This window comes from Epargyreus clarus, unplaced genomic scaffold, assembly GCF_041222505.1.
Source record: "Epargyreus clarus isolate Ecla_fem2 unplaced genomic scaffold, WU_Ecla_fem_2.2 ptg000032l, whole genome shotgun sequence".
Lineage (NCBI taxonomy): Eukaryota > Metazoa > Arthropoda > Insecta > Lepidoptera > Hesperiidae > Epargyreus > Epargyreus clarus.
In genome coordinates this window covers 3,509,421-3,535,661 of record NW_027332237.1, presented here as the reverse complement: position 1 = coordinate 3,535,661, position 26,241 = coordinate 3,509,421, and the positions used below count along the sequence as shown (strand labels likewise).

General features: G+C 36.3%; 1 protein-coding gene across 5 annotated transcripts in view; it reads left to right on the top strand.

Moving 5' to 3' along the window:
- Positions 1-26,241, top strand: part of Mctp (multiple C2 domain and transmembrane region protein) — a 218,147-nt gene that overhangs the window by 147,481 nt on the left and 44,425 nt on the right. The window contains exon 1 of one of the 5 annotated variants that reach the window (XM_073090390.1): positions 24,444-24,725. The exons of the other annotated variants lie outside the window; for them this stretch is intronic. Coding sequence (XP_072946491.1) covers positions 24,608-24,725 — 118 coding nt within the window. The 5' untranslated portion in view covers positions 24,444-24,607. Of the gene's footprint in view, positions 1-24,443; positions 24,726-26,241 lie in introns of those variants that run through there. 5 annotated transcript variants of the gene reach the window in all.

Genomic DNA, 26,241 nt, shown 5'->3' with positions numbered 1-26,241 from the left:
GTTATTAGGTAGAAATAGTCGCGGTAGTACCGGAACCGAATGGACAATTATGTAATGTTTATTTATAAGAATAAAACAAAGACTTGTACACCGGATCAACCGGTAGAGTATGCCGATGCAATTAATATGTAGGAACTACTTTATAAACGCATGCTCTTACAAATAAATAAATTCATTCATTCATTCATTCACCGAACCACAGACGGTTCTACCATCTTTAAACGCCTGTGCCTGTATTGGTATTCGCCAATCTTTATAGAAACCACCAAGTGAAGTTCCACTTTAAGTTGCTACGTGTACTACATTACCGATGCAGACTCGTAGAATATCACTGATATTTTAAAATATATTTTGCAAAATTCGACGTTACGTGGTCTCTACGAGGGTAATACAAAATTCAACCGGGTAATACATGGTCCCAATACATTATGTGACATAAATTTTATAGTTTTTCGATAACTTCCCGTTCATGTTAGCACGTTTTACCCTACTGCGGAGGGTAAGTTTTTCCAACGTATGTACTATCGGTCTTAGGGTTCGTACACAAAACTGCGATGCGACGTCGCATCGCAAAAATCTGCGAGCTCCCTCGACGCATCGCAAGAACTTGCGAATTGATTCGCATCGCACAGTGGTTGTTGTTGTTGGTCACCCTGAGAGACGCTACGCCGCACGATATCGCATCGCAGCAATTCGCATCGCAATTTTCTGCGTTGCGAATTCGCATCGCGTCGCATCGCAGTTTTGTGTTCGAGCCCTTATTCATAAAAAGTTATAGCACACTTATAACGTTGCTATAGTACGATTGTCAAAAATTGTTATTCATAAACGCATTTTAGACACTAAACCGTTCTTTAAACCTTCTATAACTTATAGAGGCCAGAACCCTACTATAACAGTGCTATAAGGCAAAGATGGCCGACTCTCAACAGCTGATTCGTGATTACTAACCTAATTTGACAATACGTTTTTAATAAATTATGTCATGTCCATTTTGTATACAAACTTGAAATAATTTATTTTAATATCCGATAAATAACATTATTATATCACTATTTTAAATTACAATGCAAATTTTACAAAGCTTAGATTATTAAAAATCTAGAAAACCGTCCACTTCGAAGAACATTGCACCAAAGAGTGATCTGTTTTCATTAGACTATAGGAAGCGTTATCGCTTTAATAAATCGACAGTAAATTTTATAATTGATCTCGTACGTAATGATCGTAAATTAGATCGCAGAGGTCCTGGTACACCTTCTGAAATACAGGGTTCACTGCCATAAGATATTGCGAATGTTTACGAAACGAAACTTAATTGAATTTAACTTTATATAATTATATCAATATTACATAAAACATTAATATCCAACCAATTTTCACTCCTTTATCTTTTAACAACTTTTGCTTCACATCCCATTTTAACAAATAAAATATTTTTAAATTCGCGGTATTTACAAATACAACGACACTGACATGTGATTTGGTTTTATCGACAACCCATTGACAATAATGTCAAGACAGAATATTTTTTAGTACGAAATAATGTCATTTAATGATGTTTATTGTTTATCTATAGATATTCGTCAATTTGTTCGCCGAACTTCACTATAATGGCAACATTTTCGTTTATAGTTGACTTTAGCGACACATTAGTTATAGAAGGTTTATGGAACGTTCATGAATAAGCAATTTTATAGAACGTTTTATAAGCTTATTGAACACTTTAACTAATGAGTGCTTAAAACCTTCTATAAGCATTTTTTATGAATAAGACCGTATGTATATAATATCTCTTTTACACGCCCTGCAGCCCAGACGGCTTAACAATTTTTAACATGTGAGGTACCGTTGGCTTCATCTAAATAATGATAATGACATAAACATTTCAAAGTACTCATGTTTTTTGTTATTTAATATCTTCGTCGTTGTATTCTGATGTTGGTTAAAATATCTGAAATTACGTGTCGTGACGTTACGAAGTTTAAAACTTCTGCTAATATTCTAATATCTTTTGTAATTACTGTAGTTCCGGGACTAGAATAGGGCTACGGTATTCGCTGCTTGTCGTAAGAGGCGACTAAAAGGGGGCTTCCGAGGTTGCGGATGGCAATAGTGGCAGCTCGAGCCACTCGGCCAGCGACCCCGGGAAGGACAGCTGTATGTGTGGTCGCATACAGTCTTGTACACCAGACGGTGTGGCGAGCGCCATGCTCACCTACGCGGAGCCCAACGGGGCAACGCTCTAAGAGAACTCCGGTTGCGTTGCTTTGGGGATCCCGGAGTCCTTTACGCAGCGCCGAGGACGGTTAGGGGGGGTTTTAGTGCGGTAAGAATTCCACATATATGTGTCGCTTTCAAGGCATCGGATTTTAAAGGTTTCTACTTCGATAACAAAAAAAGATACAAGTCCTCTGACCGCGAACGAACAGGGGTAAGAGCTAGTTTACGATATTTCCGCATATAACTTATAGAATTTCTATCACTTAGTCTAAGTTCCATCCTATCTACGTCTTCCAGTGGATTGCCTTGTTCCACAGTTTACAAGGGAAATTATAAGCGTGCTGAATTACAAAGTTTAATGAAACCGTCCTTTCTTCTAAAGTCTTGAATCTTCAAAGACAAATTAAGCTTCGCTCTGAACTTGTCTTCGTTTTCAACAAGTATTTAACTTAGTTTACACCGAAAAGTCTATGTTCCTCTGGAATTGTAATGAAACAAAAGGAGATTACTAATTAGATGGAGGAAAAGAGAGGATAAAAGGAAAGGAGAGATAAGTAAAAGGAAAGGTAGTGGTAGAAGGCAGACAGCAGAGTAGAAGGCAGAAAGAAAGGTAAGGCAGAAAGAAAGAAAGGTATGGAAGAAGATGCGATGAAGAAAGTGGATGTGAGACAGACAGAGAGAGATCTTTCTCTATCAGATAGAAGAAGACGAAGAGATTAAGGTAGGAGAGAGATATATAGAGAGAGGAAAGGAGACAAAAAAATCACCACTGTGTGTACTCCGTGCATTTGTTTGAATATGGTCACATTGCAGCACTACTTTTATGTTTTTGTCGGCCTTTGAGGCAACTGTGTTAAGCTCTGCCGTGTTCGGGTTTAAAGAGTATGGTAAGGGAGATATACTTATTTGATGTGTTCCAACTTGGTCTTCACAGGGTAGAAACCCATCTGTGGCCGACCTCAAGGTGGAACTCTAATCTTATTTGCGGTTGATTACAAATGTCCATGGGCGGCAGTAGCCACTCACCATTACGTGGACTGAACGCTGTTTGTTACATCTATAATATTAAAATGTGAATCAATTTCCAAGGATAGTAGTATTATTATAATCGAGACTGTTTACATTTTATTGCATAAATAGCATACGAGTACATTAAGAAAAGCGACCCCATATGTCTGGAATGGTACAACTTCGCCGCTCTCTGAAACTTTGTCTGACCTAGATTTTATACCGAGACAATAGACGGAAGTACATTTGAGTGCAAATCGGGATGGTCGATAATGTTCTTGACACTTAAAGTTACAGATTTAGACACAGATAGGGTTTCGAAAGCCCAGATATATTTCTAGGACAGAAAGCATAGGGTATGTTTATAAATAGAAATATACGTAAAACTTTTATATTAAAACATTAAAAAATTAGGATTTTTGTATTCTTGTCAGCAACTCTTTCGTTCCATTTCCTTGTTGTAGGATTAGTTAAGAAAAGGTTTAATGGAGTATCCAAAATCTTAAATCTATGACCAACGCCATTTTTACCATGCTTTTATTAGCTTGGGTTGTATGTATGTATGTTTGTATGCATGTATGTATGTATGTTTGTATGTATGTATGTTTGTATGTATGTATGTATGTATGTATATATGTATAATTTTTTTTTTTCGTATTCTTTCCAGAACACCCTTTTATTCCATACCCATATTCATATTATTATGATCATGTATGCAAATAATGTGCCTGCCATCTAGGGTAGTCTTTCATTTAGCTAATTATGCATTGTCATCCAAACCACATATTTCATCTTCATTACCTTAAAATTCATTTGCTAGATATGGACTAACAGGACAAGTTAAATAAAAGTCACTCCCGTAATTTTGACTAATCCAACGATACCACATAATATATCTTCAAAACAATCAAGCTATTTGGACTGTAGGGAGTGCCAAAGTATAAGGCAAACATGCTTGAAAACATTACTCTCTGCAATCCGGTAAAAATTTAAACTAACTGCAAGAACGTACACAAAAACGTACTTAGTTGTTGAAAAGGCGAGGCCGTCATACGTTCATTACTATAGTTCATGTATGAAAACAACTCCGAAAGTTTAATTTCAAACTTTGACCATAAATTTGATTTTGTCCATAAATTCTGCACTTGTAACTAAAATTTGCCTTCCAAAGTTTCAGAACTACATTGAGTGAACTTTCAAGTTAACCAAAATAAAACTCCTTGAAAGCACTATCTTTTTCTTCTCTTGTATTTCTTGATTTTTTATATCTTTTACATTTCATGTGACATTCAGTATGACATGCGAAAGATTCCAGGTTCGATTCCCGGCTAGGTAGGCATCAAATTGTACTTTTATATTTCTATTCTCTTCATGGATTCATGTCCATGGCACTCATCATGATCATCATCATCAACTCATTAATGTCCCACTGCTGGGCACGGGTCTCCTCTCAGAATGAGAAGGATTCGACCATAGTCCACCGCGCTGGCCAAGTGCGTATTGGTAGACTTCACATACCTTTGAACACTTTGTTTTTTTTAAGATTCCTCGCGATGTTTTCCTTCACCGTTTAAGCTTGTGATAATTAATTTCTCATACGCTCATGACTTCGAAAAATCAGAGGTGAGTGCCTAGGATTTGAACCTCGCAACCCTCGAGCGAGGCCGAGTTTCTTAACCACTAGGCTATCACTGCTTCATGGCACTCATCTGACAGGAAATTCTATGGTGATATATGAATATAGAAAACATTATTTTTCATGCGTATTTTTTGGGGTTGATTGCAGACGTCCATGACTTGCATTAATCACGATTAGTTGGACTATGCGATTATTCGCCACTTCTATGTTACATGGAAAACTGAACTAAAAGTCAGAATTTCAATTCAACCACAATGAAATCAGCCGGCAATCTGGATTGTAAAGTTGAATGCATTGAATTCAAATAAAACTGGCCAATAGAAATGAATGCGGCCATTTTCGCTTTCAACGTAAAACTCATTTTGAATAGTTTTAATAGTGAGGTTTTGTTTTAAATGCTTTTTGTTTAACTTAAATGCGGTGGAAAGCAGAGCTTTTAAAAGCTCAACATTATGTACTGTTTAAGTTTGAAGTAAATCTTGCAGAACATCTTACTAAATTTTTAAAAGTAAAATTTCACTTGCGGTAAAGTTGATAATCATCAGTAGCACTACCATGAGTTTACAAAAGTATTACTCGCTAGCGACTGCGTAAAATAAATGTATGAAAAATTGTACAGCGCCTCTGGTGGTTACTCGTAGAACTAAATTCCGTAGTGTGAGCCACTCGTAACGTAAAAAAGTTTGGAAAATCCAAAAGTGCACGACTCATAATGCTCATTTAATTATGAAATATAAAAAAAAAAAAAAAAAAAAACTTAAGTCGTTCAAAATTAATTGCCGAAAAAACAGCTGTAGTAGGAAGAAGGACAAGCACAAGCGCCCCTGGTGGAATAAATGTACATAATATCTATAGATATACAGTCTTGTAGTTTGCGTTTTTTATTAATTGCAATTAAACGACACTGAATTAATTAATCATTCGCATTCAGTGACCTACAATCGTCAATTAGAATTAAAAAAAAAAAATAATAACTTAAATGATGGATTTTTTCACAAGTTACAGTGTTATCAGGTTTCACACATGACGGACAGGAAAATTTTTTGACCTATTTTGGTGTTTTTTTCCAATTCTATTGCAGTAAATCAATTTTTAAAAAGTATGGAATTAATCTCCATTAAATTATCTCGACAATAGTATGCAAAATATCTTGATTCTGTGAACTATCAAGGCTATAATAATAAAAATAGCCGCCAAAATGAAGCGAAAAAAATTTTTCGATCGTAAAGCACTCTCTGATGCTTCGCATCATAAGTCGTGCAAAACCTATCGAAATCAAATCGCTAGCGAATGTCATTATGATCTATTGCCATACAAATTCGGTCCCATGAGTCATTAATTTAACAGACGTTGTCAAAAAATACCGTAACGATAGTAGTTATGTTATTCACTAGCAAAATGACAATAGTTTTCTATTTACAATTTCTATAGTGGCGTTTCTATGCCAACTCATGGTAGTGCTACAGAAGTCGATAATAGTTGTTTATATATAACCCTCGGGAACAGGACTTGTTCGGGATATAAGCTACCCTATGAAGCACATAGGACACATCTGGACCCCTGACAACGTGTGTACAAAATTTCATGACAATCGGTTTTGTTGTCAAGACGTGAAAGCGTAACAAACAAACGAACAAACAAACAGACAAACTCACATTCTCATTTATAATATTACTTGGGATTGGAATAAGAATAATGTTACGTAGAATTAATTGCGCGTATCAAGTTTTACCCTTAAGTTTACTTATTAATCTCAGTACTAATTATCTTCTTACTAATTCCTTCGCCATTTTAATTAGCGAAGAGAATCCTAAAGCAATTACGTAGTCACAGAACATCTACTAAGTAGGTCGATGTCCTATAATTTACTCCGCAAAATCTGTCTCTGGTTTCCTCTTTGCGAAAGTAACTTGCTTAGGGCATACAAACTAAGTTTATTGGTACTTCTGGGTATGTAAATGACATTGTTATGTCAGCGGTTTAAGAATATCTGAAAAATACAGGTCCATTACTGTCCCACTGTTGGCCGCGGGTTTCCTTCTGGAAGCCTTCAGTGTTTAATAAATGACAATTAAATTTTAAAATACACATAATAAGGGGTATACTCCGCGCCAATCTGCTAGTCCGCTCTGAAGTTGTTGCGAGCAGATGTAGTTATACAATTTGCTATGGCGACGCGATTAATCGAAACTGCTAGTTCGCTCTGAATATAGAAATATTCAGAGCGAACTAGCGTTTTACGCGGACTATACATGCCTAGAATTTGAAACTCGGAAGTCTCGGATGAGAGACCGTGTTTCAACTCCCATAATATCACTACCACCCATAATATCATCTGCTTTCAAAAGTGGTAGAACCTTTTGTGGTTCGACTCCAGCGGCACCACGGCACACCTATTTCTACCTAATAACAGTAGTGTGAGGCGCTGCTGTGTTCCGGTTTGAAGGGTGTGGTAAGGGAGACAGACTTTTCCGAGGTGTTCCAGCTTAGTCCTCAGGGGTAGCGGCGCATCTGTGCCCGACCTCAGGTAGGAATATCTAATCCTATCTGGGATTGATTACAGATGTCCATGGGCGGCAGTAGTCACTTACCATCAGGTGGACTGCATGATCGTCTGCTACTCACATATTATAAAAAAAAAATCGAAAATTATTACTATTTATTAATAATTACCAATTATTTTTTATATACCCCCGTAATATGGGTGTCAAAGGGTTAACGGAGAAGAATATTAAAAATATAATGATGTTATTAAAAAGCTTGTTATAAAAGGTCACGATGCTTTTTAATTATTTTTTATTTTTACTATTTGTTATTATGTATTTATAGTCTATGGCACGTAAAGAGGGAATCCTAATTATATTTACCGTAATTTTATTTACCGTAGCTTTGACCTCAATCCGTAAGGAAGGTCATACCTCAGTAGGACAGTAGTATGTGGTGTATGATATATGTGTTTCACAAAACGTGGAAATAAATACATGAATAAAAGAATTGTTCGTCATGCTCACATATGTCCGCGCTTTGAAATATTAATGTCATCGCGGACAGCGCTTCTCAACTTTTACACACGTCATGTTACTTTGTCGCAGCTTTTTAATTTAGTCTTTTTTATATAATACACTATATATATATATATTTATAAAATACGAGTAGCAAATGAGCATGCAGTCCATCTGATGGTGAGTAGCTCTTACGGCCCGGCGACATCTTTATTCAACCCCAGATATGATTAGATTCTTAAATGATATTAGCCATATATGCACTACCGCTGAGGACTAAGCTGAAACATACACACTCGAACACACACACGCGCGCGCGCGCACACACACGCACACACACACACACACACACACACACAGACTCGAACACACACACGCGCGCGCACACATGCACGCACAAACACAAACATAGACAGAGAGACACGCCATTCATTTCAACGGAGTCAGCAAAAGATATATGAGCAAATGTCTACCATTTGCTAAACGCTAAAACTACTATTATACTAAAACAGTTGTTTAACCCGCTGACGTGGAAATATTCATTAGTTTGTAAACGTCAGATAAGGGTTAATGCATTTCGCTTGGGGTGGAGCGACCTCGCCTAACATGGCATGTTGTGAAGAGCTATTAGTATGTGTGTTGTGCTACCCACTGTTTGTATGATAAAATAAATAAAAAATAATCTTTCTACGCTTACAGCCTCAAACTAGGATTATCTTCGTCATGGGTGCAATGGACACACAAAGATGAAAACATAAATACCCAGACCGAGATAAAAATATCCAGATTCATCATTCAGATGTCTATCTGGCTGAGAATCGAACGTGGAACTCCTTGCGCGTCAGACCGGCATGGTCACCGCTCCATTACGCGGATCGTCCAATTGTACTACCCGCTGTTTACTAAATGCATTACTACCCCTCAGTCAACTCGAGTCAGTCTTACTTCGGTAGCGGCAAGAGACGGACGGACGTGTCATAAGCTTACTTACAAAAAGATTTATTTTCTTGAGTTCCGACCACTGTGGTCCCAATCACAATACATGTAAATGTACAAAGTTAATGGAAGCTTTGTTATAGAAAAGATGAAAAAGCAATCAGTTAAGCATTTTGATATATAACGTAGTGAACTTTCGTTTTAGTAGTGTAGATAAATCTCGCCTTTTAGTGATGATTGAGCTATGATTTCGAGAAAAGTAAGGTATGAACTGCTCCAATTTGGGGATCATAAATCTCAACTCACCTATGACCGACTTTTGGCAGAATTCCGCACTTGTATTATTAATGCCCAATACAAAAAACCAATTACCGTCAGGTGAAAAAACAATGATTCGTTTATTTGGGTCACTAACCACAAACATTATGCCTTTTCCTGCTTAAGGTTTTTGAATCATTCAATAATATCCATGATTCAAATCTTTTTAAAAACAGTTAAATAATACAGTTTTTTAATAAGAGTTTAAAAAACCTTTTCAAACTATTTATGGTTTAGTAACAAAAATAAATTGTTGAATCTTCATCCATAATAATTAAGGTCTTCCGGTTTATTAAACACAGTAACAATAGCTCAGTAAGCTCCGTAAGTTATTTATGGGGCAAAAAACAAGCAATTATCTTTTTAGGTCAAGATACACAGCATTTAGCTTGTTTCCTTTGAGTCTTACTTATTCGCCTGCCCACTGGAATTGTACCTCAGTGTGAAATAAAAATAATTAAATCCCGTCATAACTTGTAACACAAGCAATTTATCTTTTTGGGCCAAGAATTAAAATATTAACCATTTTTCTTTTAGCTTTAGGTTGTTTAAATTGAAAAATATTATAATATTTTTTTAAGTTAGTCATTAGGCAAAAAGTCAAACAATTAAAAAATAAAGAATTAATGTTTGCGTCATAAGTCACTATTTCTTTTTCTTTCATTCTTACATTAATCCTAACACAATAGTATCCCAGTAAGCTCCGTAAGTTATTTATGAGGCAAAAAACAAGCAATTTATCTTTTTAGGTCAAGATACACAGCATTTAGCTTGTTTCCTTTGGGCCTTACTTATTCGCTTGCCGACTGGCATTGTATCTCTGGCAGAAATAAAAGTGTACTTTACACGAAATGCACTCGTGTGGCATTCAGGGTCAAAGTTCCTTTGGTCAGTTTTTGTAGGAGTTTTGTGCTACATATGTGTACATTTTTATGTTCTTAGTGGTGTTATAAAAAGTAGTTGTTCAGAGACAGAATGTATTTACAAGAAAATATAAATGTATATGTAGATGCATGTCAGTTGAGTTCACATAAGTACATTTAAGAATGTTTTAAGAATAAGGAACTCTTAGATATGTAACGTTTTGACAATGTTTTGCTTCACCGTTTAGTTTAATGATAACTTATGATCTCAATCGATTCCATTTCACGACGTGAAGTGAGTTCAAAGTGACGTCAAGAAATTAGTATTGCATGAATTTATAAGCGTTTGTTTAGTTTACTACTATTTCATATTATTCATCATCATCATAAACCCACTGTTGGGCACGGGGCCCTCTCAGGCTGCAAAGGATAATCCACCGTGCTGGCCAAGTGCGTATTGGTAGACTTCACATACCTTTGAGATATTTTCTATAAATTTCTCAGGTGTACAGGTTTCCTCACGATGTTTTCTTTCACCGTTTAAGCAAGTGATAATTAATTTCTAATACTCACATAACTTTGAAAAATCAGAGGCGCGTGCCTTTGAGCGATAGGGCCAAAAAATAAGCCTTACATTAATACATACACCTCAAAAACATTACTCTCCGCAGTCTTCAGCAAACAATAAGAACAAATCATTTTAAATAACTACAATAATTAAATTAAAACAGTGTTCAATATAAGCAAATGTTCATTTATTCACTATCACAGGGACAATACAACGGTACCTCATACATATTCATGAGCTGAGCATGACTTTAGTCTGAATGAGGGACTCGGTGAATATTGAATTAGCGCTAATCTAATTCAATATTCACTGAGCTTCTTCAGGGTGAGTTGATAGATATATGTCTTATTATGCTGTAAAAAGTCGGGCTTTCCATAGGTATAAGGCAGGAAAATATGACCCTTAGAATATATATACTCTTGAATTGATGACAGCAGTGATAGCCTTGTCATTGTAACTCAAGTTCTCAATGGGAAGTCCGAGATACGAAATCTAGACACACTCCTCTGATTTTTCAAAATTATGGGCCGAAATAATGCCTACCTATGGCTTGTAGTGGGAGTGAAGGAAAAGATCGTGTGGAAACCTGTACATCCAGGAATTCTTAATAAAAACTTAATATGTGTGTAGTTATAGATATATAAGCTCTAAAATGTTAGCCTTTGTAATCGGGTAAAAAATATTACATGCTTATTATTAATTTCCTTATTCCGTAAAAAATAAGCACTAAACATTGTAATTTCAATAATTAAATTAAAACAGTCTTCAATAGCAAATGTTCATTTATTCATTATCACAGACAATACAACGCTACCTCATACATATTCATGAGCTAAGCATAGCTTTCGTCTGAATGAGGGAATCTGCGCTAATCTAATTCAATATTCACTGCGCTTCTTCAGTTGTTGTTGAGTTGTGTCTCAGTTGTTGAGTTGAAAAATAAAGATACATGTTTAGATAAAGGTATGGCTTTCTAAATAGAGCGGTGTAACGATATAGAATATTAACATCGATGAATAGGGCGGTATATGTCACAATATACAATATTGACATCTATAAACATAGATTAGTAAAGATACTTCGCCGCCTTGAAATTGAATGAAGCCCAAAAAGGCCGATTTGTCAGTTATTTTTTTATAGATATTGTCCCTGTAGTTCCGGGACTAGAATAGGGCTACGGTATCCCCTGCCTGTCGTAGGAGGCGACTAAAAGGGAGCTTCCGGGGTTGCGGGCGGCAAGAGTGGGAGCTCGAACCGTCCAGCAAGCGACCCCGGGAAGGACGGCGGTATGTGTGGTCGCGGACCGTCCTAAGCACTACATGGTGTGGGAGGAGCGAAAACAGCTCCCCCATGGTACGCCCGTTGGGCATCGCGCTTGGAGGGCTCCGGTTGTGTTCCGTTGGAGATCCCGGAGTTCTCCAACAAGCGTTGAGGATGGCCACCGGGGGGTTTTAGTGCGGTAAAAGTCCCACATAACCCGGCGTCGCTCCCACGTCGTCGGGTACCTATTGAAGGTTTCCCCCTCAAGGAAAAAAAAAGGTACAATAGATGTGGAGGTGGTGCCTCCGGAGTCGTACCACACAGGGTGCAACTATCTCCTGAGTGCCCATGGGTCCTGAGTGCCCATAGTAACTACTTATTGTAGTACGATTAATGATATTTCAAAAAAATTTGGGAACTTGCTTTAGTGTTTTTAACGTCTATGTGTCGGTAACATCCTCGATTCCTTTACTAGCATTGTAGCATGGTTTAAGTGTAAAAAGGTATTTTATTATTATTCACTTAAATCAGAAAATATAACCCCTTTGTACCTCCAACAAGCAAAATACTGATAAAATCTAATGGATTGAGATTAGCCCCGAGATTAGATTATGTTAAGCTCTTTATTTTCAACAAGGCAACAGGAAAATACACAATTGAATGAACTTAGCCTTTTTATAATGTATATAAACATGTTGATCAAACTACGCTCGGGAATATGAAATTGTTTTTATACCCGAGGGTGTAAAAAACAGGGCTAGCGTAGTTTCAAATTCGGTCTCTGAGGTTCGATTCTCAGGAACGATTTGATTTTTCGTAATTTTGCGCATATTAGAAAGTGATTATTACTCGTTTAAAAGATGAAGGAAAATAATGTGTGAAACATGAGATTTTTAAAAAGAATGTTCTTAAAGGTGAATTCTGCCAATCAGCACTTGGCCAGCGCGGTGTACTATGGCCATAAACAAATCCAAATCTGAGAGGAGACCTATTCCCAGCAATGTGACACTAGTTGGTTGTTATAAATAACTATAGGTGGTACATATAAGTGGCGGTACATATAGTGTTATGTCACTGCATGCTAGATTTCTTAAACTTAAACAATCCTAATTTTCCTTTGGTCTCCCATAATTTCTTTAATCTTTTTAACCGACTTTCTCAGTAACTCTTAGTTGTAACTGACCTTATTTTCATGTCCTTTTTACTCTAATTAAGAATAGTTGACACTTAAGAACATATCTAAACGCTTCATGTTAAGCTTTTATGAGCTAGCCATTAGACAAAAGTAGACTAGACTTTATCTCTCGTATCTAGGGATGTTGGATACAAAGTTTCGGATCTAGATACGCATACGGATATATAAAATATTTTACCAGTTTCGAATATGTACTCGTAATTATTTCGGACAAGTTTTTGCCCGCGGCTTCGCCCGCGTTTAAAAGAAAATAATATAATATACTAACATATATAAATCTGAAAATTCGTACCTTCAACTTTGCTAAAGATCATCACTTGGTCAAATGCATAGTTTACGATTAAATCCTTACTAATGTCGATTTACACTCCTGTCCTATCCAAAATTATTCGAAACTTTTATATCAGATTTGTTTCGTATATCCGGATATCCGATAGTTTCGGATACGGTTACGGACCTCCATACATCCCTTGTATCTAGGTCGACTGGGTGACAACCTACCGAGTATAAAAGGTCTATTCACACCAAGTCTACCTAACTCATTTCGTCTAAGATTTATCTTGAGCCGAAATCCGAAAACCGTTTTCATTGAAAACAGGATTTTATCTATCAATACCTAAGACTAGTTATATAGATTTTTTTATAATATTGAAGAAGCAAAGAAGCACGCAGTCAATGAACATCTGCAGGTAATCAACCCCAGATAAAATTAGATTTGTACTTGAGGTTGGCCGCAGGCGCTGTTACCCGTGCTAAGTTGGAATGCCTTGGATAAGATCTCCCTTGTCACATCCTTCAAAGCGGAACACTGTGTCAAGCACTGCTGTTATTAAGCAGAAATACCGCTGTTACCGCTGGAACCACAGAGGGTTCTACCTCTTAAAAAAGGTATGGAAAAATTGGGTATATTCCGTACAATATTGTGACACGCAAAGCACCATATTTAGGTTAGGTTAAGTTAGGTTTATTAAATTTTCTAGAACACTTATTTGCCACGACACGTGTCTGAAACGTTCTATATCTGTAAATGTAAATAAACCCTTATTATTGACACTTCGCTGTCGTTTCAACAGTATGAGTGACGAACCCTGTGTCAAGATAACTTTAGGGATGGAATAGGCTTAAGGGACCCGCCCGTAACCTCATGAATTTTTATAAAGAATTTGGGGTATTTGAGAGGAAATGACGAAGGTAGCCTTTGTAGAACTTTTTGCGTGTCTGCTTTAATTTCAAGGGACAGGGACAATACAACGGTACCTCATACATATTCATGAGCTGAGCATGACTTTAGTCTGAATGAGGGACTCGGTGAATATTGAATTAGCGCTAATCTAATTCAATATTCGCTGCGCTTCTTCAGGATGAGTTGATAGATATATGTCTTATTATTCTGTAAAAAGTCGGGCTTTCCTTAGGTATACCTAAGGCAAGAAAATATGACCCTTAGAATTTATATACTCTTGAATTGATTACAGCAGTGATAGTCTTGTCATTGAAACTCAGGTTCTCAATGGGAAGTCCGAGATACAAAATCCAGACACACTCCTCTGATTCTTCAAAAGTATGCGCAGAAATAATGCCTACCTATGGCTTGTATTGGGGGTGAAGGAAAAGATCGTGTGGAAACCTGTCCATCCAGGAATTCTTAATAAAAACTTAATATGTGTGGTTAAAAACATATAAAAACTTAATAAGTTATAGATATATAAGCTCTAAAATGTTAGCCTTTGTAATCGGGTAAAAAATATTACATACTTATTATTAATTTCCTTATTCCGTAAAAAATAAGCACTAAACATTGTAATTTCAATAATTAAATTAAAACAGTCTTCAATAGCAAATGTTCATTTATTCATTATCACGGACAATACAACGCTACCTCATACATATTCATGAGCTAAGCATAGCTTTCGTCTGAATGAGGGAATCTGCGCTAATCTAATTCAATATTCACTGCGCTTCTTCAGTTGTTGTTGAGTTGTGTTTCAGTTATTGAGTTGATAAATAAAGATACATGTTTAGATAAAGGTACGGCTTTCTAAATAGAGCGGTGTAACGACATAGAATATTAACATCGATGAATAGGGCGGTATATGTCACAAAATACAATATTGACATCTGTAAACATAGATCAGTACTTCGCCGCCTTGAAATTGAATGAAGCCACAAACGGCTAATTTGTTAGTTATTTTTTTGAATTATTGACAAATAAAAAACATTTTTAGAGGAAATTTACGAATAAATAAATAAGTATTTAAACAATTTTAGGGACATTATAGCACAGAGACGGGGCAAAATTTATTCTCAAAACTGGTTACATTTTCATGTTAGGAGTGACTAATATTTACTAATCTATATATAGTCTACAAACAAGGGATCTATGAACAAGACATAGAATATATGTCTCTCTTTATTTTATTTTATGAGGGATTTTTATAGATGTCGCAGTGGCAACGGTCCCCCATGGACATTTATTAACCTTAGATAAGATTAGAGCCCTACATGCAGTCTATCACAGATGCATTACCTGTAAGGGCTAAGTTAGTACGCCTCAGATAAGTCTCCCTTATCACACACTTCAAATCGCAACACAGTAGCACTTAACACTGATGTAATACACAAAATAGGTGTGAGTGGTGTGACGGTGGTACCTCACCTACTACATTTAAGTATTCCAATTTCATCCTCAGGAATAGCAACGCATCTGTAACTTAATGTTTAAGTTGCAACTTTAAGTCGAAAACCAATCCTCTTTGGAGCTATCTTCTAAATGCCCTTAGGCTGTAACAACTTATTTTAGTCCGATTAGTAAGATATATACATTTTTGAGAAGTTGATTTCTTGTTTTTAAACATATATGGGAGAAAATGCTATTTAGCATTAAGTCCGCCTTTTGCACCACATTGTTTGTAACATGGTCAATAAACAGTAAATAAATAAATAAATATATGTGTTGGTAACATCCTCGATTCCTTTACTACCATCGTAGCATGGTGTTCAATGTATGTATAAGTGTCAAAAGGTATTTTATTATTATTCACTTAAATCAGAAAATATAACCCCTTTGTACCTCCAACAAGCAAACACTGATAAAATCTAATGGATTGAGATTAGCCCCGAGATTAGATTATGTTTAGCTCTTTATTTTCAACACGGCAACAGGAAAATACACTATTGAATGAACTTAGCCTATAATGTCTATAAACATGTTGATCAAACTACGCTCGGGAATATAAAATTGTTTTTATACCCGAGGGTGTAAAAAACAGGGATAGCGTAGTTTCAAATCCGGTCTCTGAGGGCCCAAGGTTCGATTCTCAGGAACGATTTGATTTTTCGAAGTTTTGCGCATATTAGAAAGTGATTATTACTTGTTTTAAAGATGAAGGAAAATAATGTGTGAAGTTAGTTGGTTGTTATAAATAACTATAGACAGTACATATAAGTGGCAGTACATATAGTGTAATGACACTACATGCTAAATTTCTTGAACTTAAACAATCCTAATTTTCTTTTGTTCTCCTATAATTTCTTTACATATGTTTAATCTTATTAACAGACTTTCTTAGTAACTCTTAGTTGTAACTGACCTTATTTTCATTTCCTTTTTACTCTAATTAAGAAGAGTTGAAACTTAAGACCATATCTAAACGCTTCATGTTAAGCTTTTATGAGCTAGCCATTAGACAAAAGTAGACTAGACTTTATCTCTTGTATCTAGGGATGTTGGATACAATGTTTCGGATCTAGATACGCATACGGATATACAAAAATATTTTACCAGTTTCGAATATGTACTCGTAATTATTTCGGACTAGTTTTTGCCCGCGGTTTCGCCCGCGTTAAAAAGAAAGTAATATAATATACTAACATATATAAAACTGAAAATTCGTACCTTCAACTTTGCTAAAGATCATCACTTAGTCAAATGCATAGTTTACGATTCAATCCTTACTTCCATTCAAATAATCGATGTTTTGGGTCCAAAAGATCGATTCTCCGATTAATCGATCTTAGATCGCCATCCCTAGTTCCCGTGGGATTTCCGGGATAAAAACTATCCTATGTCCTTTCTCGGGTCTCAGACTATCTTTGTACAAAATTTCATTAAAATCGGTTCAGTGGTTTATTCGTGAAGAAGAGACAACCAGACAGACAGACAGAGTTAATTTCGGATTTATAATATTAGTAATTATTATTCGACAGTTTCAAGTAATCAATAGATTTTTAAGACATGAGAAAAGGAAAGGAAATACTATATTAGGCATATATTTGACGACCGGCGTGGCGAAACGGTCAGCATACCAGCCTGACACGCAATGGATTTCAGGTTCTATCCCCGGCCGGACAGATATCTGAATGAGGAAGTTATATTTGGAACGCCTCGGAAAAGTCTGTCTCCCTTACCACACCCTTCAAACCGGAACACAGCACCGCCTAACACTGCTGTTATTAGGTAGAAATAGGTGTGGCGGTGGTACCGGCGGAGTCGAACCACAAAGGGTTCTACGACCTTCAAATGTATGTGCCCATGCCACCCACGACACAAGGAATCCTAGTGTGGGGCTGTGTGTATCGAGAGCGTCTTTTTCATTTGTAATACGAGTAAAACATGCGTGGCAACTGTATCTTTGATTCAATAATTTAGACTCCTGTCCTATCCGAAATTATTCGAAACTTTTATATCAGATTTGTTTACGGTTTCGGATATATTTGTCCGGATATCCGATAGTTTCGGATATAGTTACGGAGCTTCACACATCCCTGCTCGTATCTAGGTCGACTGGGTGACGACCTACCCAGTATAAAAGGTCTATTCACACCAAGTCTACCTAACTCATTTCGTCTAAGATTTATCTTGAGTCGAAATCCGAAAACCGTTTTCATTGAAAACAGGATTTTATCTATCAATACCTAAGACTAGTTATATAGATTTTTTTATAATATTGAAGAAGCAAAGAAGCACGCAGTCAATGAACATCTGCAGGTAATCAACCCCAGATAAAATTAGATTTGTACTTGAGGTTGGCCGCAGGCGCTGTTACCCGTGCTAAGTTGGAATGCCTCGGATAAGATCTCCCTTGTCACATCCTTCAAAGCGAAACACTGTCAAGCACTGCTGTTATTAAGCAGAAATAGGTTTGGCTGGAACCACAGAGGGCTCTACCTCTTAAAAAAGTATGGCAAAATAGGGTATATTCCGTACAATATTGTGACACGCAAAGCCCCATATTTAGGTTGGGTTAAGTTAGGTTAGGTAACACTTATTTGCCACGACACGTGTCTGAAACGTTCTATATCTGTAGATGTAAATAAACCCTTATTATTGACACTTCGCTGTCGTTTCAACAGTATGAGTGACGAACCCTGTGTCAAGATAACTTTAGGGACGGAATGGGCTTAAGGGACCCGCCCGTAACCTCATGAATTTTTATAAAGAATTTGGGCTATTTGAGAGGAAATGACGAAGGTAGCCTTTGTAGAACTTTTTGCGTGTCTGCTTTAATTTCCTGGAGGCTTTTATTAGACTCGTATGAATATAGAAAATGTTTTCATCTTTTATTTATTATATAAACTAGTAGTGCCCGCGGCTTCATAAAAAAATTCAAGGTGACTTATATATAACCGAAAATGTGTACCTTCATTGGAATGAAAGTGGTGCCATATATCGAATATTGGTCGTACCAACTCAGAAACCTTCGTGGGCTCGTGCACAACAACTTTGATAAAGATCCTCACATGATTACATGCATAGTTTACGATTCTATAAAGGACATACTCAAGCTCAAGGCTCTACAAAAAAAATGTGAGTCGTCACGGGACGCCTGGCAGATGTGAAACATCGACATTATTTTGTAAAAGTAATATGCAGAAAAGAACATATTGTGATAGGAACTAAATATGTCATAATGATAAAATAAAATATTACGATTTTTTTCCAGATAACGATGACTATTTATTGAATAAACATTTATTTTCATTTCATTTTCAAAAATTTACGAATTTATTTCAAATCGTGACTACTTAATTCGTTTAATCAGTGACATCGGTAATAGTTATTGCGCATGGCGACGCGTCGCCACACCGTACACACTACTGCATATAGACTGTATATATATACCATCGTATAGCGTGGCGACGCGCCACGGCATGCGTCGCCACGCCAGAAATCGGTTTTACGTGCGGCTATAGATGTTTCACGTCAAAAAGTGCAAAAAGAGCTCTCATCCAAAGCCGGCGATGCATTGACGACTCCGTCTAATTAATCGTTAGGTTAATCAATAAAAAAATACAGACAAACATTCATTTTTATAACTATTATTTGTTACCCGCGTAGAATATACCATTCCACCCTTATTTTACCAAGGGTTGAAACAGGTGAATTCCAAAAACATTGTAACAGGTGTCACACTATTTCTAACCAGAAAGCCAAATAGTAATACTCAGCTTGCTTCAAAATTGTCAGATTTTCAAACAAACAAATAGATTTACAATGTGATAAAACACCATGTCAAAATTGTGAAGGAGTACCTTTCTACTCAATAAATCAGATTTGCATGTATTTCTGTTTGTTAATCTGTAAATTGAGTATGACATAGTAAACCGAAGTAAATGGAAGGTAGTAAAACCTTTGTGGTTCAACTCCGGCGGTTCCACCGCCACCCTTATTTCTGCCTCAAGTGTGTTAAGCGCTGCTGTGTTCTGGTTTGAAGGGTGTGGTAAGGGAGACTTACTTGTCCGAGGCGTTTCAAGTTAGTCCTCCGGGATAGCGGCGTATCTTTTGCCGACCTCAGGTAGGAATATCTAATCCTATCTGGGGTTGATTACAGATGTCCATGGCCGGCAGTCACCACCATCAGGTGGACTGCTCGCTCATGTGCTAGTCCTAAATTATAAAAAAGTAAATCCGAAATGTAGTAACCCAACCCACCAAACCAAAAACCAACCCAACCTAACTCGGCTTTCACAAATAATTACCAAACTCCAATTTGGGTTACTAAACGTCCTTCTTAGGATGTATTTGGATCCCATAAACGCATTGGCAAAGCGCCAACGGGTCAGGGACGCTGTACTTAATATACTTGGATGTTTTGAGATGGGAGAAGTCGCATATCAAATAGTTATATTTTGATATGTGCAATGACAACACAAGCAGTGATAACCTAGTGGCTGAAACACGGCCTCTCATCGAGCGGTCCGAGGTTCGTATCCTAGGAGAACCTCTGATTTTAAACGTCATGTGCATATTGGAAATTTAGTAATTAATTATCTCATGCTCTTACGGTGAAGGAATAAAACGAGGGGAAACTTGCGTACCTGAGAGATTTATAAAAAAAATCTCAGAGGTAAAGTCTACCAATACGCACTTGGCCAACCCCGTGGTCCATGGTCTAATCCTTTTTATTCTGAGAGGAGACCTGTGCCCAGCAGAGGGACATTAATGGGTTGACGACAACCAAGTAGACTGATAGACAATAGTATCGTAAAAATATTATCAAAACAATACGCTCAATGAAAAAAATATTCCGAAGTTTTGCAGTGGTTATCAACTCACCAACTTAACCACGGAAACATGACATCCTATTTTAGATAATAATGTGTTAGTGATATCACAGTAACCTTCATTATAAAACAGGTCGATAGACATACATAGACTGGAATGGAAGTTTATTATATTATAGTCAGAACAATAACTAGTGTTCTGAGATATTATACAAAAACTAGCTGACCCGGCAAACGTTATGTTGCCATATAAATAAAAAATACGTGTGGCACTCGGAGACTGCCGCGGTAAAGCTATTGCATAGCATTTTTTATGCTATGAAAACGCTCAGAAGGAATTCCAGAAATACAATATATTCTTCCATAATCATCAACATTTACATTAATACATCTTTATCCACTATTTTATCATATCTCCATTATATAAGACATTGCAAATATCAGCTGACATTTCATAACTCCAAGCAAGACTGAACATTCTAAAATATAAAATAGAAAAGTATTTAATAAGTGACGTAAAGTATTAACAACCAGCAATATAAATGGATCAATGCGATGTGCCTGTAACATTTGGCCGAATGTTACAGGTACATCGCATTTTTCATTAATAAATGCACTTTGTTTATTCATATTTAAAACACTTTGTACACAAATTATTTGTACCATAAATTATATTGGCGGTTGGATTTTTTGTAATTGTACGTTTAAAAATTACAAACACTCTTTTACGTTATTTTATCAATCCAGAATTCAACATAGCTTATGTTGATAAAACATAGTATTTGGATAATATGGTAATGTAATTTTGAATTTTATAATGGGAATATAAAATATACTTCACGCAATTTTAAGATTTCCGCACGGATTATAAAAAAATGTGTACTACTGCCATCTGTGTTCAAGTTAACGAATTTACGTACAATAATACTTTGTTCAATTATATCCATATTTTTCTATTGACAGTCAACAACTCGGTTGCCTGGAGACTTGATATCCAACAGTCCTCCACCGCTATTTTCACTTACACCACCAGGGGCGCCGGCAGCATTTGGTCAAGGTGACGGCGCACCAGTATGCCATTTTCAGTTCTGACTTCATAATGGAGTCTACCTAATCTTCGGATGACTCCGAACTCCCATTTAACTCTTGGGTTGGTGTAACTGCGGACTTGTACCTTATCACCTTGTCCGAACTCCTTCGTTGCATTGTAATGTAATCTGGATAGTGGGGCGGATTTCTTAAATAAGGCATGCATATAGGTTCTTACCTCACTGCCGAACATTAACTGATAAGGTGATAACTCTTTTGTATTAGGTGTACGTCTCAAGCGTGCCTTCACAGTTAACAGTTTATCAAATAAACTTCCGCTCTTGCCGATATAAAAGAACATTCAGGTATTAGCCGATTATTTTATTTTTGTACATTCAAAAATTTAAATTTTAGCTTTATATATATTTCTTCAAATTCGTACCTGTATTTTATTTCCTCTTCTAAATTTTCTTCTTCTGTAAGCCATTCAATTTTTTCTTGAATCGCGTAGAATTTGTTCAAATTTTCTTGTAAAGAATTCAGTCGTATATTTATTTCTTAAAAGTCAATTTTTTGTATTCCCGAAATGTAATTTTCGGTTCGTTTCATTAACCCACGTAATGTGGCTCGCATTTTCTTATTGTTTTTTAGTTCATTCGACATCTCGTCGCCAATATCAAATAAAATAATAAGGAATGTAAAATAATACTTTATTCAATTATATCCATATTTTTCTATTGACAGTCAACAACTCGGTTGCCTGGAGACTTGATATCCAACAAAGGTGTTATTAATTTTCGTTACGGAATTTCTCGATTCGATCGCCGCGCTCAAAGCCCGCGATAAAAGCTATGCAATAGCTTAAAAATGTTGAGGGTGAACAACCCTTATCACTTAGGGGTATGAAAAATAGATAGTATATTCTCAGACCTAATGATAATATAAAATTTAGTGAAAATCCGTAAAGCCGTTTCGGAATAGTACGGTAACTAACATTGGGACACGAGAATTTTATATATAAGATATAAAAATTGATCTGATTAGAGTGATATTGACGAATGACACTTATTTCTAACTTTTAATTGCGATGTTGGAGGGGAGAACGAAAGCACGAAATTCAATTGTAGTCAGGATAACCATGCATACGTTATCGACCTCAGGTGGAAGTCTAATCCCATCTGAGGTCGATTATAGATCTCCATGGACAAGACATATTACTTAGAAGTAGAAGTAACTAATCTCATCATGGTTTATAATTAAAACACACATGCAAAATTTTAGCTCAATCAATTAAGGTACTGTTTTGAAATTAAATTGTAAGTCTCTTAAATACATAACGAGTTTTAGGCAAGTTAAATAAAATCTTATAAAATTATGATTATTTTCTTTTTAATCGACTGTACTCAAATATTGACACGAACCAAAGTAAATAAACAAAATAAACTTACAGTCGCATAAATTACTCGTGCTAACGGGATATATGCAATCAACCAATCAGATGAATCGATCTCGTATTATTAGGTCATCGAAGCGATTACTTGCATTGGACCAAAGTAAATAAACATAAATGCAATTTAAAGTTGCATAAATTACTCCTGCAAACGGGATATTTGCAATCAACCAATCAGATTTATAGATCTCGTATTATTGGGTCATCGATGCGATTACTTAAATTAAACTTTGGTTTAATGTAAGTAACGTAATATTAGTAATGTTTATTTACCTTGGTAAATATTTACCAAAGTAACTAAACATGAATGAAATTTAAAGTTGCATAAATTATTCGTGCAAGCGGGACATTCGCAAACAACCAATCAGATTCATCGATCTCGTATTGGATCATTGATTCGTTTATTTATACTGAACCAAAGTAAATAAACATAAATACAATTTAAAGGTGCATAAATTACTCTTGCAAACGGGATATTCGCAATCAACCAATCAGATTAATCGATCTCGTATTATTGGATCATCCATCAGTAAATAATTAATAGGTCAGTGATGAAACTGATGAAAGATGATATTCTCAAAATAGCCTGGAGTCCGATAAATGACTGCTGTGGTCATAAATTTGCACCATCTACATTTGTACTATTATCTCATCGTTCCATTGCTGAGTATTAGTCTCGTCTAAAAAGGAGGAAAATGCTTAAAATTATATACAGGATGAATTTTTCAAACGGCCCTTCAGGGCCAAATCCGAATCTATAAGGATTAGCGAAAGATTCTGGGCACAGCAACACTATCAGATAGTGGAATAATATAGAGGGTGTATTTTTTTTCAAAATGAACTCGTTTGATCCCCGGTTAGGGAAAAAGTTATTTTAAAAAAGTAATGATGCCTTTATAGTTTTTATCAAAATCGGGCTCATAACTCCTTTCAGCATTTTTCGCTAATCCATATAGTTTCGGAGTTGGCCCTGAAGGCCCATTTGAAAAATTCACCCCGTATATAGATTTCGATATTTTACTATAAGGCGTCTTTATTAGTAGTATATCGATGCTATAAGGGCTAAAATATATATATATTCCGATAATATCGAAAATTTCACAAGGATAATATCGATTATTTTGTTTTCCTGCCAATAATAGTAAATAAGTTAGTATGTATGTATGTGTTTATGTATTTAAAAATGTGAAAACAATGTTTTATAAGTGCAGTTAATAGTAGGCATATTACAATATTGTTATTTTGGCATACAAACTCATCTTTTTAGACTCTCTGTTGAAAAAAATATTTTGATATTAATTGTCATTAGTAAGCCATAGAAAGATACGTTGTAACGATAATTAACACATTTATGATAATAATTGTAGATACGGAAAATGTTTAGTAACTCTATTAAAACGAACACTGCAGGTATTGTAAACATTTTATCGGCAAGTTTCTAAATCAATGGACTTCTTTTAAAACGAACTAAATAAATCGAAACGAATACATTATTAAACGGTAGTAGAAGGTATAAGGGTAGGGAAGATAAACATTTGGTCAAGTAAAGATGACACTACGAAACGAAAGCTAGTTCAGAATGGGTATATCAAATACTCGGCTTTGAGCAGTCGATGTGTGAAGTATGGAGACGCAGAGTTGTGAAAGCATTTCTGAACTGTGCGCTGATGAAGAAACTTAAGACCGCCGTGAGGAAGTGGCGGAGAATGCGCCTCTTCCGTAAGCGTGATGGTAAGTTCGTCAGTCATCTTATTCACTATTTTAAAGAAATTCATTGTACAATTACAAGGTTCAAAGGTGTGTGTTTTTAACAGCGCTGTAAATTATTTGCGTATTTTTGCATCTGCCTTGAAATAATGTAAGCCTTACACGCTACGGTGTACAAGACACTTTACCTGCGCAGATTTATGTGGTGGCGAGTGTGGGGACGTTCCGGTGTACCGGAACGATGTTTAGTTCTGTTTGCGAAGGCATCGATTGAAGACGATTACGTGACGTACGGTGTCACACGAAAGAATTGATTTCTGGTCTTCAGCAGGTCGCCTGCACAAGCTCAAAAACTGCACAGATCTATTCCCGGTCTATCCGCGCAGGCATACCTGAAAAGGTAGATGTCTCCGATGCACCGTAGTGTGTAGGGCAGGCATAAGACAGGTGCATTACCGTCCCTGTAGTTCCGGGAGTAGAATAGGACTACGGTATCTCCTGCCTGTCGTAAGAGGCGACTAAAAGGGGGCTTCCGGGGTTGCGGGTGGCAAGAGTGGGAGCTCGAAACGCCCGTCGGCGACCGCGGGAAGGACGGCTGTATGTGTGGTCGCATACCGTCATACACACCAGACGGTGTGGCGAGTGCCAAGCTCAATGGGCAATGCGGTAAAAGTCCCACATAACCAGGCGTCACTCCCATGGCGTCGGGTACCTTTTGAAGGTTCCCCCTCGTAAAAAAAAAGTGCATTATCTCACTAGTCATTCCATTTATTGTTTTTGGTTTGGCAGGCTTTATGATCACCTCCAAGAAGGATTCCTGTTCTATTTGAAATTGAATATCAACAGTTGGTGATGATCTGTTTCCATGCTTGCCTGGTTTCTAATTTTTGGAAGGTTTTCATATTCTCTTACGTAATCTGCAATTTCATTTTCAAGAAGCAACTCAGGTAGGAAGTTATTATTGATTGCAGTAACTCCAAATAATAATTACTGATCATGTTCATAATGATTAAGTAACATAGTCATAGGCGTTCGAATTTAGTTTTAGAGAAAAAAGTAGTTTAACATTTTTCTAATAGACATTAAATAATGGTGATCGGTAGACATCGATTAAATAGGAAAAAAGAGGAAGATTTCATACTAATACCCATAAATATTCATAGATGAATGCATTAACAATAGAAGCCATTAATCCCATTTGGTAATAATTAAATTCTCCAGAACAATTCATTGAGACGCAATAATGCGATAGACATTTTCATTAAGCCATTGAAAGTCAGTGCAATATCTCCGAATAGACGTAAATGGATTGTTGTGGTGTCTTTGTTAGCAAATTACTGCAGTTCATCTGATTCAATTCAGATTTAACCATTTGGAGGTAAATTAAAGAATCAACTGTCTCTGTAAATAACGGTGTAAAACAGTGGCGTAGCTTGGGGTAGGGTGGGGTAGCCGCTTGAGATGCAAGGTAAATTTACTACCCCGGGTATAAATCGAAAAAGAGGTCTTAAATAAGGCCTTAATTAATTTGTACACGAAC